We start from the raw sequence: 14644 nt of genomic DNA on the forward strand, positions 1-14644 counted from the left end.
AACTAGCGCCACCTATGTTAGGCGTCTGTAACCTTGATCTGGAAAATAAACAGTTCCACTTCTGCTCTCGACTGGGCTGGTCCCGTATTTCATCGCGGCCCAACAACAACGCAACATAACATGGTGTCAGAGTGATCGCAACCACCCCGCAACTATGGCCAGCGCCTTCCTGCAACCACCGGCACATTTCGAGCCAGGTGACAACCCGCAACGATCCTGGGAGGACTGGAAAGAAGCGTACAACATCTACGAGCAAGCTTGTGAGTACGCCACCAAGCCTACGACTACGCGTAGGGCCCTACTTCTCCATGTTCTCGGGCCCCACGGCCGCCGCGTCGCCCAGACATTCCCCCCCTCCACCCCCAACCACCGACGGCGAGCAGCCGACGGATCAAGTTACGTACCTCCTGGAATAATTCGACGCCCTCTACAGACCATACAAAAACGTAATACAGGCGTCTGCTGTGTTCAACACGATGAAGCAAAAAGAGAACCAGACATTCGACGAGTTTGTAACGGACCTTCGGAGGCAAGCAGAAAAATGCGACTTTGGGGAGAAAAAAGACAGACTTATTGGCGACCGCATCGTCGTAGGAATCAGAGATGCAGCATTAAGAGAGCGCCTTTTTCGCGAACGGGACCTCACACTCGACAAAATCATAACAACGTGCAAGGCAGCGGAAATATCCAAGAAGCACGTAAAAGAGCTCCAGGAGCCGAATTTCGAAGTGCAAGCCCTACAGAAGCCGAAACAACGGAACTCACAAAAACCAGCAACAATGGAGAACCGGCAACAGAAACCACAGCTGAAGCTGCAACAAAAGTGTTCACGCTGTGGAACAACGCACAGACCACGCGAATGCCCTGCCTATGGTTGCAACTGTTACAACTGTGGCAAATTCGGGCATTTCGCCAGCCTGTGTAGGCAAGGCCAACGAGGCAGCAGTACCTCCCGCCAGCGAATAGGTCTCCTCGAAGATCCACAGCAACAGGATCAGCAGCAAGAATTTTTCTTGGAGAGTCTCGACCTCCACAACATCAACAGCAACTCGGAGTGGACAGAAACAGTCAACGTAAATGGCTACAACGTCAGCTTCAAGCTAGACACCGGCTCCGACGTAAACATCATGCCAAAAAATCAGTTCAGCGCATGGCCATCGCAGCCTGCATTCAAGCCAACAGCAGCACGAGTGACAACTTATACGGGACAGCAACTTCCCATCGACGCTGAATGCGAGCTGCGCTGCTCAACTAAAGAAAAAGAGTGCACCCTGAAGTTTCTCGTCGTCAGCCAACCACTGAAGCCGATTTTGGGCGCCAACGCATGCGAAGCCCTGAATCTCGTCACGAGAAGGCAACCGCAGCAAACAACTGTAGCTGCGTGCACAGCAACGCAACGACTTGAAAACGTGCTCAACGACTTTCCTGATGTATTTGAAGGCATCGGAAAACTACCTGGAGTTTATTCCGTACAACTGAAGGAAGGAGTAACTCCCACGGTGTCAGCTCCACGCCGTGTACCCAGCGCATTAGAGCACAAAGTGAAAGCAGAACTGCAACGAATGCAAGAAAATGGAATCATCACCGAAATCACAGAGCCTTCCGAGTGGGTCCATCCGATTGTTATCATCACCAAAAAAGACGGCAGCGTCCGACTGTGCTTAGATCCTCGGAACTTAAATAAGGCCATCAAAAGACAACACTACCAGGTACCTGTGGCGGAGGAACTCTTCGCAAACTTGAGCGGTGCAAAAATATTCTCCGTCCTTGACGCAAAAAGTGCTTTCTACCAACTGGTCTTGGATGAAGCAAGTTCACGTTTGTGTACGTTCACGACGCCCTGGGGAAGATATCGATTTCTTCGTGTTCCATTTGGCCTCGCAACAGCCCCCGAGCTCTTCGAGCAAGCTATTGACAGGGTCTTCGAACGGCAGCTTACCGTCAAGCCCTACTTCGACGACGTTCTGGTCGCGTCACGAAACCTTGAAGAGCACGAGAAAGACCTCAGGAATGTGCTCACAGTAGCACGCGCCAACAACCTAAAACTCAACAAGGCCAAGCTCCAGCTGGGTTTGACGGCAATTACGTACTTGGGTCACCAACTCTCACCACAAGGGATCGCTCCAGACCCAGATAAAGTGAAAGCCATCAAAGCCATAACGATGCCATCAGGCAAGAAAATGACAGCAGCAGACACACCGTCACGTGCATCAGACTCATTTAGCCAGATGCAAACAGCGGATCATGATCAAGGACTTCTCGTATCAACTTTGATCCAAGCAACTCCAGCAAGGGGAGGAAAATCCCCAGCTGAGCTGTTAATGGGCAGGAAGTTGCGCACATTTCTACCAACCCTTCCAAGCGTACTACAACCGAGCTTTCCAACTGCAACTCACCGCACGCTTCTCCATGAAAGGCAAAAGCAGCAACACAAACACGGAGACTGCCACACAAGAAATCTCTCAGCACTAATTCCTGGTCAGCTTGTGTGGCTCCACCTGAATCAAAAATGGGAAAAAGCCACCGTGGTGAACGTCGGTCTAGAACCTCGAAGATACGCCGTAAAGACAGACACCGGAGACATCTTCAGGAATCGCATCCATCTGCGACCAAGAAACACAGAGCAGACTGTTGCAGAGGCTTCGCCAGAGGACTACGAGATAGCTGAGCCGAGCCCACCAGTTACAAGACAGCAAGTTGAGGAACGGCCTCGCCCACCTCAAACAAACCGCTCCGGAGGAAGGATCAAGTCTCCTGCACGCTATCCCAGCTTAAGAAGCGACTTCACTTAAAACTGAAAGGCTGGTTTACAAAAAAAAAAAAAAAGAAGGGCGCGTTGCATATGCGCGCAATATTCCATCTCCTTCTCTAGTGCCGCCATCTATGCGCCGCCTTCAACTAAAGGACAGCAACTAGCGCCACCTATGTTACGCGTCTGTAACCTTGATCTGGAGAATAAACAGTTCCACTTCGGCTCTCGACTGGGCTGGTCCCGTATTCATCGCGGCCCAACAACAACGCAACATAACACAATTAAAAAGTTGCGGGGTCCCTTATGCATTCGCCTAAGGCGACTCGAAGGCGAAAGCCACTTTCTTTTAGATGCGAAGCAGCTTTTGCTCGGGGCAGTGTCCGTCGTCGGTGGTGGCGTCTGCGCTCCACAGCGCATACGCCTACTCTCTCTCCCACTCTCCTCCTTTACGTAGGTGTTCGGTCGCCTTCTCTCCTCTCCTCCCCCGCGCTGCAGCCGCGGCGCAGCCTCTCCTCCCACGTGAAGCAGCCGCGCCGCAGCCAAATACAGCCTGTAACCCACTCTCTCCTCTCCCTCCCCCATTTCATGTGTATATAAGCGCGTGCGCTCGGTCGGCTTCCGTCATTCTCGCTTCGCTCCCGTTCAGATGAGTTGTAATGTCAACGTCGGCGCCACTCGTTCACTCGGCGCTAACGGAAAGCAACGCACAAACACAACTTATTGATAACAAAAACACTAAATACAAACCTCACACACGAACGGAAACGCCGAGTGAACGTAACGGAAACTTGGTATGCACCCCCAATGCTGCTTCGCATTCCCTCATGGTTCCTGATGGTAAAGCGCTAAAAGAAAACGGAGACTTGCGAAGAACACAGGACGCAGCGCTACTAGCAACTGAGTTTATTTTGAAAACAACGCCCTCATATATACAAAATGTACGTCATCACTAAAGCCATTTTTTTTAACACTTGATCATAAAAGAAACAAACAGGTAAGAGATAAAAACCACGCGTGCACCCCTACCAAGGCAACATGAATCTATACCATGAATCTATACCAATCATGAATCTATACCAACACGCCCAACTGGCAGTTATTCTAAACCTCATGGTTCCCTTGAGTGCGAGATGGTGTAATTTTTTTCTTCTCAGTCGATTGCATTGATCTCCCCCATCTGAAGTTTCCTGCACCTCAGGTGGCGCTGCACTGCCTATCGGATCAGCCCACCTTTGGCCACATGACATCGGCCAAGCGACAGTGTCACGTGATGACGCCATAGTATTTGACGTCATAATGACGACGCAGATTTTGGCGATTTGTGCCGTTAGCATGACATCGTCTGTGTACACGTTACTTTTTGCATCGTTCGTGCCGACGCCGCCCACGGTCAGTTTTCGCGTTTGACGAGGCATCTAAGGCTTTTGCCCTAATAACTTCTCGTGAACTATACCTGTACAATAAGTACCCCATGTAAAGAGTGATGCCGAAAAGAAAGATAGGGAGAAATCGAATCAACGTAATTTGTTCGAAATTAAAGCATTAGAAGCCTCTTCACACTGGGCACTTCGACATGGCTCCTGCGACGTCAGCCGCCCGGCAAGCACTGTCGATCTATCATATACAACGTTCCCAATCCCTGCGGAACAGTTGGCTACTTCCCAATTCTCATTTACGAGTGGCGTTTGTACATTACTGGTGAGGCTGTATATGTTGAGAGTTGCGTCCCGTGTGACACGTAGTGAGAAAATTCTCTCGTATATTGGCCAAATAGGGGGAGCATGGCCAAATAGGGGAGCACAGCCAGTGACATAAACGAAGTAACTAAATTTTAAAAAAATCAGGTAAATCTCCAAAGAGGTTCGATATCACGGACAATAACCATACGTTATATGCCAAGGTTGTAGGCAGAATTTTACTTTTTTATTACGCTGAACAGGAGATGTGCTTAGCGGTATCTCTCGACCTTGTCGGTCAGGAAGCAGGGCTTATGTGAGCGCTCGTTGATATATCAACGAGCGCACTCTGCGCTCATCCCACGTAAATGCTTCGTACATATAATATATTCACAGGTTTATCCTCCGAGATATATTGCCACGCACGCTCCTTCTTGTATTTCTATATGTAACCAGTTCGTTACACGTATAACCACTGCCTTTAGCAAACCGCGCCCGAACGTCTGGGAACCTTCCGGATTGTTTTAGAATTTTCTGATAGGCTTGAACGCGCCAACACGACACCTGAGTTTATTCTGGAACTAGCTCGACCACCAGCGATATAACTAGAATGTTCGATACCGCATGTATAAATACCGACGCACCTCACCGCAGATCAATTAGCGACGGCCTGACGCCCTCTTCGCCTCCATCATTGTACGGCGTGAATTGCTTGTAACTTGTCTTTTCATTTCTCGGCACAAGTCGCCCAAATAAAAGTTTAGTCTCGAACAGGCCGATTGCTGCCTTCGTCAACGTCACAACCACGTGACAATATACGTACTGGCCAAGCTGCCGACAGCAGCCGGAGGAAGAAGCCATCGCGAGAAACCATGGGAAGGGGCGCAACGAAAGCCTCCCATAAATGAAAACGTAAATTGAACTGTGTAACTATACATGCATTATTCTGCAATACCAACAAATTGAGAAGTCCTTGCGAAAAGGGGGGTAAGCGAAGCTTTGCGTCTGCGCTAATGACGTACTATAGCTTTTTTTCTTTCTCTCTTTCTTTCTCTCTCCCGATAAACGAAGCTCTTTAGGCCAGAACAGCCACAAGAATGGAACACTTTGAAGTTATGGCGCCCCTCATCGTAAAGCTATGAATATAAACGGCGTTTCTTCCGGTATACTCAATTTTCCGTCGATAACTATGGGATGTGCTGTATTCCAAAGAAAAATTACCGAACGACTGAACTTACCAAGCTCCAAGAAACATTATGACACTTTAAATACGTGAGTTCGGCGAGCTTCGGCCCTCAGTTCAGAAATTAGAACATTTACCACTGATTGATCTTTTAATAAATAATCAATCATTTCCATTTAATTTCAATTTCGTTTTATTATACTGTCAGCCACATTTGGGCTGTTACAGGGGTGGAAAAAGAAGAAAACAGATGTATAAATAAACCAATGCCCTCCGTATACAAACAATCTATAAATAACATATAACGAGAATTAAAGGGACTCTAAAGAGGAAAACGATTTTTCTCGCATTAGTAAAGTAGTCTTCCACGATACCAAAAACACCACGCTTGCTGCGAGAAGACGCTTAATAAGCGAGAAAACGCGCAAAAAGAAAATACAGGTGGCGACGCCACCTTGGAATTCCCGCACCATTTGCCGTGACGTCACATATTTTTGACGGCGCCTGCTTGGGCCTACGTAGTTCCTAATCGGTTAAATCGAAGTACATTGTCCTCTGAGGGAGCCAGAGACTTGACATAACGAGTTTGTGGAAATTTCGTCGAGCCAGTGGCGCCAAAATACGTTAAATGCTCTTTGAAGTCTTTTACGTCACGAATTACAAAGTTCAGCGCGAAATTTAAAAATGAAACTTTGAACTTGGTTTTCTCCTCTAATAATAGAGTCTTTTAGCAAGTTACGGAAATACGGGGCAGTACGGTAGCGTTCCTCCTTTCCCGCTGGTTGTGCTTTGGCCGCTCAACGACCGGGAAAGGAGGAGCGGTACTGTACGGCCTTACCGTATTTGCGTACCGTATTTCCGTAACTTGCTAAAAGACTCTAATAAACCTATGGTGGTGAAATAAACTAGACAAGAGTTCTCCGAGCACACTTTATCAATCTAAACCAATTCATTGTTTCTCTTTAGTGTCCCTTTAAGCAATGAGAGAAAAGCCAAGAGACTTAATTTATTCGTAGGCACAACAAACAAGTATAATCAGAAACTATACAACGCCCTGGAACACTGCGTCATTCATGTTTTTAAAGAATAAAGCTGCACATTTAGATGAACTTATATATTACACAAAATTAACCGGAACAAGGCTTCCGAAAGATACTTAAAGAGTGCTTAATCAGTTTAATTTGGTTTAACGTTTAAAGGACGATGACCCCATTCGTCAAAATATTTCTTTATTAGAGGAAAGTGAATATCATTCCGCTGATTCAGATAAACAGCACCGAACCCAATATCATGGAAAGCAGTATACCGCCAAGGGCGTTTAGTTCGGTCCAAGCTTTGTTTGATTTTTCAAAATGTCTTGTATTACAGAGGAGGCCGTCAACTGCTAAGACCACCGCAGCTGCTAAAGACACGAGCTCAAAAAATCTTTCGTCTAGCATTACATCATCGAAACCATGCGTCCCTGATCACAGCTCACTTCTATAAGTTGAAATATCTACAGCGCTGTTGTCGTTGCGTCGCGCTTTCCTGTCAATACAAGATGGCGTCGTGTTTCTCGCGCCAGAAACCTCGTCGCGAGATGCTTAGTATTTTGCTGCTAAGAATTCGCGTGGCACCTTAAAACCCGCTGGTATGGCACACAGAGGCAGCGAAAAGCAGAAGTATGACCACGCTTTCAATCCGGCCAATAACGCAGTGATTCGCATTTGATTTGCCAATAACGCCCGGCGATGCCGGCCTTAGACGTTCTTTCACATAATATTTCACTCCGGTATGGGTTTTTCTTCCGCAGGCACGAACTCGGTTGTCAACTGGGAAATCGATTGTTTCTGGCGCGCGGGCTTCGGTCGACAGGAACGCTTCTGAATCGACGCAAGAACGAGAAACAAATAAAGAAAAGAAACAGAATGAAAGAGAAAAAGAAGGGACGGCTGCGGCATATCGATGAAAGGTTGCAGTTTTTTTTTTTAAGTGTGCCACCGCGAGAGAGAGGGGGAGAGAAAAAAAGTGAGAAAAGAGAACGAAACCGCTCGTGCTTCGGAGAAAGGCCCCGCGTTCAGAGCTCCCCGCTGTGTAACCCGTGGCTTCGCTGCTGCAGCATTCGCGAGCTACGAGGCCTCGGCACAACAGGCGTCGCCGCAAAAGCCTGCAGTCCTCTCTCTCCCTCTTACTATCTCTCTCGCTATCACTCCCGTTCGAGCTATAGATATGTACTCGGTCAGGAAGGGCTCACACAAACGCGCACACATACGCACGCACACACACCAAGCGTACATAGTATATACACAGCAAGGCTTACGCACATATACACAACAGCCGTACGCACATACGCGCTTCGATATTCAGAAAGGGAAAGCCACGCACGGAAGGGCTAGAGCGGCTGTGGGCCAAGTGTGTGCTGGTTTCGAAAGAAGGGGAGAGAGGGGAGGGGGGGGGTGTTCCCGTTCCCCTTCGCGACATCGATCACTGGGGGACTCCGGGCTTTCTTTCGATTGTCACGCGCAAACGGCGGCACGAGCGCATGCACTGCGTGCGATCGCGGGCCGATTCCCCGGCGACGACGCATGACCAGCTCGAGCTGCAAACTCCACTGTTTCGCTGTTGCTCTGAAAAATATAGATGCGTGGACGCGTCGAGCGCGGCGGAGGAGTCTTTTCTCGCCCGAAAGAGTCGCGCGTGTGCGCTCCTCCGGCCGCTAGCGCTGCCAGCAAAAAGAGCGCCGCCACTGGTTCAGCGGCGGCGGCGGCTTAAGCCGGGTAATTGCCTGATCAAGATGGAGCAGCGTGGCGGCTGGTGTCGCCAACAGTTTTCAAGCTCCTCTCAGGTTTACCAGAGAGAGAAAGAGTCACAGCCTTTGTTCCATTAGACGTTCGGCCTAATTGCTTTCCTTGGAGAGAAGGAGGGGGGACCCATCCCTGCGTTTCTGGCACCGCTGGCACCACGGGCCACACGGAGGGTCCCATGCACCACGCTCAGGTGTGCGTTTCGCGTTTCGCTTCCAAACACAACCCAAGCAGCATCCATACACGTCGGTGAAATCACGCAGATAAGATGTAGTGCCAGCTCCTGGTGGTGGCTGTGCGGTGCGCATGCCGTCGACCAAGGAGCCAGTATCGAAACTCTAGCACACATTTTTTTTTTACTTCAATTCGCGCACCACGAAGCTTTCTTGATGAACGCTTCGCCGACTTCCTTACTTGGCAAAACCAATGCGTCGCCGCCAACGTGCGCGAGCCATCTCAGCCAGGCAACCCGGGCATGCGTGCCGAGAGAGCCACGGTACGTTCAGGGTGAACCGCGGCGTGGCTTTGAACGTGTGGCTTTGTCAGCCTGCGGGACTAAAATATGGATGGCCGCTATAGTTAGCAGACAAGGGCGTACACCCTTCCGGCTGCCTGACGAAGCCGTTCTCTATATAGCAATGGGCTTAATACTGAAAAAGAAAAGGATGGAACGAGACCTTTTGTCTGTGAGATTTACAGATTAACGCGCTATATATGATGTTGTTGAGCCTGATGGAAGGAACTCCGGACGTTCCGTTACCACAATGCATTCTTATATAGAGAGATAGACGCACGGTACTCTTTAAGTTGCATGCATCGCAGTAACTCTCGATTTGGTATCCAAGATAAGGTGCGCATTTACGAAAGCAGTTCTTGTATACGTCGTTCTTATATATATTTCTAGCCGCGAGAACCCAACTTTATTCGTTCGCATGGGATCAGCAAATCCTTGTAAGTTGTGAACTCGTAATGTATTGTAACTGCAGGTAAGATTTGGTAACTTATATGACCTTCGACGATACCCTGAGTTAAGGGAGGTACGTTAAGCGAGGGCTGTGCGCATGGCATGAATACAGGAAAGGCCTTCTAAACAATGCTGTTTGCTTCACAGCACTTTTCAAAAGGCGCCAAGATCTCAGTAACGCTTATACAGTAATGTATCTACTACCGCAGAAAGTTCTAAATCGGCATTTGTCATTCTACAGCGACATCATGAAGAATATGCGTGACGGGTCGACTTCGACAATCGAAGCTTGCATGTCAGTCGCTTTGAAGAGGGGAAAGAGAAAATTAAACTGCAACGTCGTAACTCTCTCTTCCATGGAAGACTCCTCACCAGCATTGCACTTGCGCGCAGTGGTTGTTTGTGTTTGTATATGTGTTCTTCAGTGTATGTGCCATAGGTACTGCTTCCTTCAATGCTGATTTGGTTGGAAATACCCTGGCTCACGCTGGTATAGCCAAGTGTCACCATCTCTTTCCATCTTTTTCAGTTAGCCGAAACGGTTCAACTGTTAGTCCCTCTGAAGCATTCTACGAGGACCAACATTTAAACCAACTTGAGTAAGTAAGTGCTAGGGAGTAAAAGTTAAACCCCCGCAGTTGCTCCCGCAGTTGGTCCAAAATTGGCTCAAAATCTGCGGCAGCCTACTTAGTCCCCCAAAGGAGTAGTCCCCCATTTTAGTCATTTCCGGCTTAGAGTGAAGTATACACACCAACGGAGGGCCTTCTTCACAAGTAGCTGGAAATCCGTCATCGTGGCATGATATATTATTGCTCTATTTCGGTTGAGCTTACAGATAAATTTGACTGTGCACACTAATTTCAGATATCTTGGCTCATCATGGTTCACGCGAGGAGCCACGATTGGCATGGGTGCGTGTGGCTGGCGTCGTGTCTCGCATTCTGGACCGATGTAACAAGTAGTGCTGATGCTCCTTTCAGCGTTCGAACAAAGGTGACAGTCTTGCGAGTCATACCAATGAGCAAAGTCATACCATGCGAGTCATACCATGAGTCTGTCTCATGAGCAAAGGAGTGAGCGAGGGTGTGCGTTCCCCTGCTGCCGCTGGTGCCCCCTACAGGATAACATGTCCTATCACCGATATGACGATAGTCCCGTTGTGACTCGGTTCTTATCCTTCTCCCATAGCACTGCAATATCCTTTCAGTCACTAATGTGCTAAAATAGGTAAATATACAAACAAGAAACAGCTCCCAGAAGAAATGCAGGCTTGCAGCACGAGAAAGCGTTGAACACGGAGCGTCTCCGACAGCGTTTCGACAGATGACTTGTCTCCGGCAGGCAGGTCCCCCTCAAGACAAGTCCTCTTCCCAAAACATTGGGTTCAGCAACATTACCCATGCAGATGATCACTTGTACTCAAAGCGGTTAAATGTCATTTGAAAGTATGGGGATGCTTAGAACTTTCTAATAATGTGAAGGTGAAAGTTATAGTTGGACCCATAACGATGTGGAATGAAGCTCTGAGCCGACGTGACGACTTATTAGACACTGTGCAATGAAGTTTTTGAAATGCGACAACAGCGCAAGAGACCATAGCCTAGCGAGCAGAAGCAGCCAAATTGGGCACGGACCCCTACTAAACCCTCTAGATTTTTCCCTCTGAAAAAATCTAGGGACTTTAGCCCTGACTAGAAGCATACGCGACTCGCGCATCTCCCCCAAGGAGGTCTTTAAAAAAAGCAATTCTTTTTAATTCTACTTGGTCTCCTCCTGTCTAGACTGTGCATGCTTGGCGGGGCCATCACTGAAAGACCGGTGCGGAGCATGCGACTTACTCCTCTTCACGCCCCTACTACGTTGCTGCTCACGCAAACGCCGCAAAGACGAACTGGACGAAGTACACGCGCAGCTAGCGCCGTCACATTTTTTGGACCATAATTTTGGTATACGGCCTTGCAAAATATGCATTTAAGGCTGCCACCTTAAAACTGGCAAGCACAAAACACCGTTCCGCAATGTGGCAGCGGTCTGATCGGCTGTGCAAAGAAATATATCAAACAACTCTGCAAGCCGCCTATTCAAACAGTGACCTCCGCGATTAGCTCCGGCAACGCGCCGCAACGGCGCGTTGCCGGAGCTAATCGCGAAGGCCGCACTCAAACATACGTAAAACACAGGATGCTTGTAAGAGCAACGCCTCCTCTCACAGAAAACAGCCGGATCGACTTGAATGAAGTTGGTTGCATTCTAGAGAAGGAGGTAAATTACTCAGTCGCTTGCGGAAGAAGTATAAGGTTCTAATAAGAATGTTTGGGGTTTTTAGTGCCAAAACCATGATGTGATTATGAGGCACGCTGTTAGCTTTGGAATTTTTGACCATCTGGTGTTCTTTAACGTGGACTGACATCGTGCAGTACACGGGCCTCAAGTATTTCGCCTCCATCGAAATGCGACCGCCGCGGCCGTGATCGAATCCCCGACATTCCGGTCAGTAGCCGAGCACCATAGCCGCCCCAGCGGCGGTGAAGTATACTGATTTATGGAGACACTAAGCCACTTCCGATATCGTTTAAACATTTCAAGTAAACGCGGGCATCGTGTTCAGAATTTCGTCACGGTCAACGATGTCGAACGTGGCGCGGGCAGCGCTACGCGTGGCTGGCGCGCCACAAGATCAGAAAGCAATGCCGTACTCCTCCCTGGGCATTTCCGGTATCCCCAGCGCTCGTCGTGACGTCACCAAGAGCAGATGCTGTCGATTGGCCAAGCGAACTTACGAATTCCGGTTAGTCTGCTCGTATATGCGTGCTCCCTCCTCGCCACGATCTGGTGAAGGGGATGACGGTGGCGACGGCGGCCGTTCATCTCCACCAGCAGAGGAGCTTCGACACGGCGAGCCTTTGTCGACGTGCAGGCAACGTGTAGGGTCCGTCACGGTTCGCAAGAGCACGGGACGGCGCGGCGTCAACAGCGGGTAGCCGAGAAATGCGGAGTCAGGTTAATAGAAAGTGGAAAGTGCTTTAGAAAGCACTTTGGAGGTGACGCATGTCATGTGACAGTTCCTGAAGCACTCGGCAATACCAGCCGATGGACGAAGCGTATGCCACGTTTCGATAAAGAAACGCACGTAACTCGGCTATTAGCGCACCATTTAGAAACATTCTCGCGGCCACGTGGTCGTTGCAGACTCGTGCATAATTAAAGGACAAGTAAATTTTGTCCTCTGGCTAGTTTAGGGGCCATTTAAGGACTATGGGAATTGTTATAGGTGCAGTTGACAACTGGTAAGTCTGAAAAAAACAAAAAAAAACATGGTTGATCCCTCCGTCGTAGGAATCGGAATAACACGAAAGTAAAACGTGCCCTTATAGAAGTAACTGAATATTTACTGTACATTGATATGAGAGTTTGCACAATGTATTTGATGTCTGGCCGCTATACTCCCGTTTAACATGGATGCACCCACTTTGATGATTGGTGGTACATCTCTATCCCGCCGACTAACGTCCATGTTAAATGATTAAACAAGCCCTTGTTGTAGTTGTAGTAATTAACGGTGAAAGCGTAATCAGAGAACCAGGTGTGATAGCCAGAAAAGCGTCGCATATTAGACGCAGAGCTTGGTCGCCATCCTGCGGCATGTTAAAATGTGATTGAACACCACGGCCGCACTAGAGGGAAACGTAAAGCGCGTCGTGCCACCTCGGTAGCCTGGCCGCAATTTTTCTCGGGGCGAGCGCGTATGCGGGAAACGCGGTGTTACAGCCAGGTGAGGCAGGCGCGCGTCGCAGAGCTATTTTAAAGACGATAGTCTTTCTTGGGGAACTTAAACGCAGACATTTTGGTCTGTCTTTCTGTTTGTCGGCACGTCCCTCGATTCAGCCACTCCGCCAAAGTTGAACCACTTGCCCAAGGGCCAGCCATCGTGAACGGCTGACTAGGTTCATACTTGTGTACATTGTTGATCAAAAAGCAAACATTACGCATATCTGAGGCGCAACATCACTAGGTAAGTATTAGGTGGTGTGTTCCTTTAATAGAAAATACAGATACGTAATTCTAGAGACCCTAGTTTCTTAAGCTGCGCTGAAAATGCGACTGCGCCGAAACTTGGCTTCCTCCGTGCCCTCTGCACGAGCTCATTGTTGTGTTTCGGTTTCGGTTCAGTATTGCACTGTACGAATGCCATGGGGCGCCGCTCTGGCATTCCTGCTTTACCCAGGTGACGTGAATATAAAAGAGTGTGTGGAGAGTACTCGTTGAGTGCGGAGGTTTCTTCTGCTTTGGCGCTTCGCGCCAAACCGCGTGTTCGGGCTGGCTGTCGTCCCCGCCGGTCGCGTTGGTCACCGCCGGTCTTCGCCTGCTGCTGCGCCGGGACTACCAGCCCGCAACACAGCATTCACGTTTCCTGACGTATTGCCAGATGGCGTTCATATCTCACGCAGCGCCTCTTCTATCGTCTTTAGACGACATTTGCAGCGAAGCACGCAGATACGCGGCCAATTTTTTGGTTTGACTAGCGTTATGCTATGAGCGAGGCCGACGCTTTTACGACGCTTGGGTTAAGGTCGCCACCTCGCGGTGTGTTAACGCATTGACAAAATTGCATTTCTATTGAAAACGCGCCGAATGGGACGAACGTGTAACGCGTTGCAGGTACTAATCGCAGAGGCCACAGTAATGATGAATTCCTTTACTTTGCCGCTTCCAGAGGGCAACACCACCCCGCCAGTGGCGTAGCCAGGAATTTTGTTCGGGGGGGGGCTCACGTTGCAGCGCGACCTCCTCACATGAATTTTTAGAACGACCAAGTATATGAATAACATTTATTTATTTATTTATTTATTTATTTATTTATTTATTTATTTACTTATTTATTTATTTATTATATCCTCAAAGGTCCCGTATCGGACTTTACATGAGGGGTGGGTGTCATAAAATGGCGGTATCGATGAAGGTGTATGTTAGGATGTGGTTGAGTCTGCTTCCTGGATGGCATTTTTGAAGCGCGCAAAATCGCGGATGACTGCTGCTTCGTTAGGAAGGTCATTCCAGTCTCGGGCGGTGCGCAAAAAGAAGGGCTGCTGAAATGAGATGGTGTGGGCACGTGGCGGAATCACAGCATTTGGATGACTTGTGCGATGACCTTGATGGACCGGCTGGATGAGGTGGTTGTCACGTGGGGTTGAATAAAAGAACCTGTGCAAAAGGCAGAGACGTGCAATACGACGACGAAGAGCGAGGGTAGAAAGATTTAACTGGGATTTGAGGGCGGAGACGCTC

At 48.8% G+C, this 14644-nt stretch overlaps 1 protein-coding gene across 1 annotated transcript; it reads left to right on the top strand.

Annotated features, from left to right (window-relative positions):
- The first annotated feature begins 476 nt into the window (after positions 1–476).
- Positions 477–2792, top strand: LOC119395001 (uncharacterized protein K02A2.6-like). The gene has a single exon (XM_037662297.1). It carries the CDS (start codon positions 477–479, stop codon positions 2790–2792), a length of 2316 nt encoding a protein of 771 aa, XP_037518225.1.
- Positions 2793–14644: the final 11852 nt, after the last annotated feature.

The sequence above is a fragment of the Rhipicephalus sanguineus genome, chromosome 5 (genome assembly GCF_013339695.2).
Source record: "Rhipicephalus sanguineus isolate Rsan-2018 chromosome 5, BIME_Rsan_1.4, whole genome shotgun sequence".
NCBI classification, from domain to species: Eukaryota; Metazoa; Arthropoda; class Arachnida; order Ixodida; family Ixodidae; genus Rhipicephalus; species Rhipicephalus sanguineus.

Coding starts and splice junctions, on each gene's coding strand:
- LOC119395001 (XM_037662297.1), top strand. CDS start 477: ATGAAGCAAAAAGAGAACCAGACATTCGACGAGTTTGTAACGGACCTT.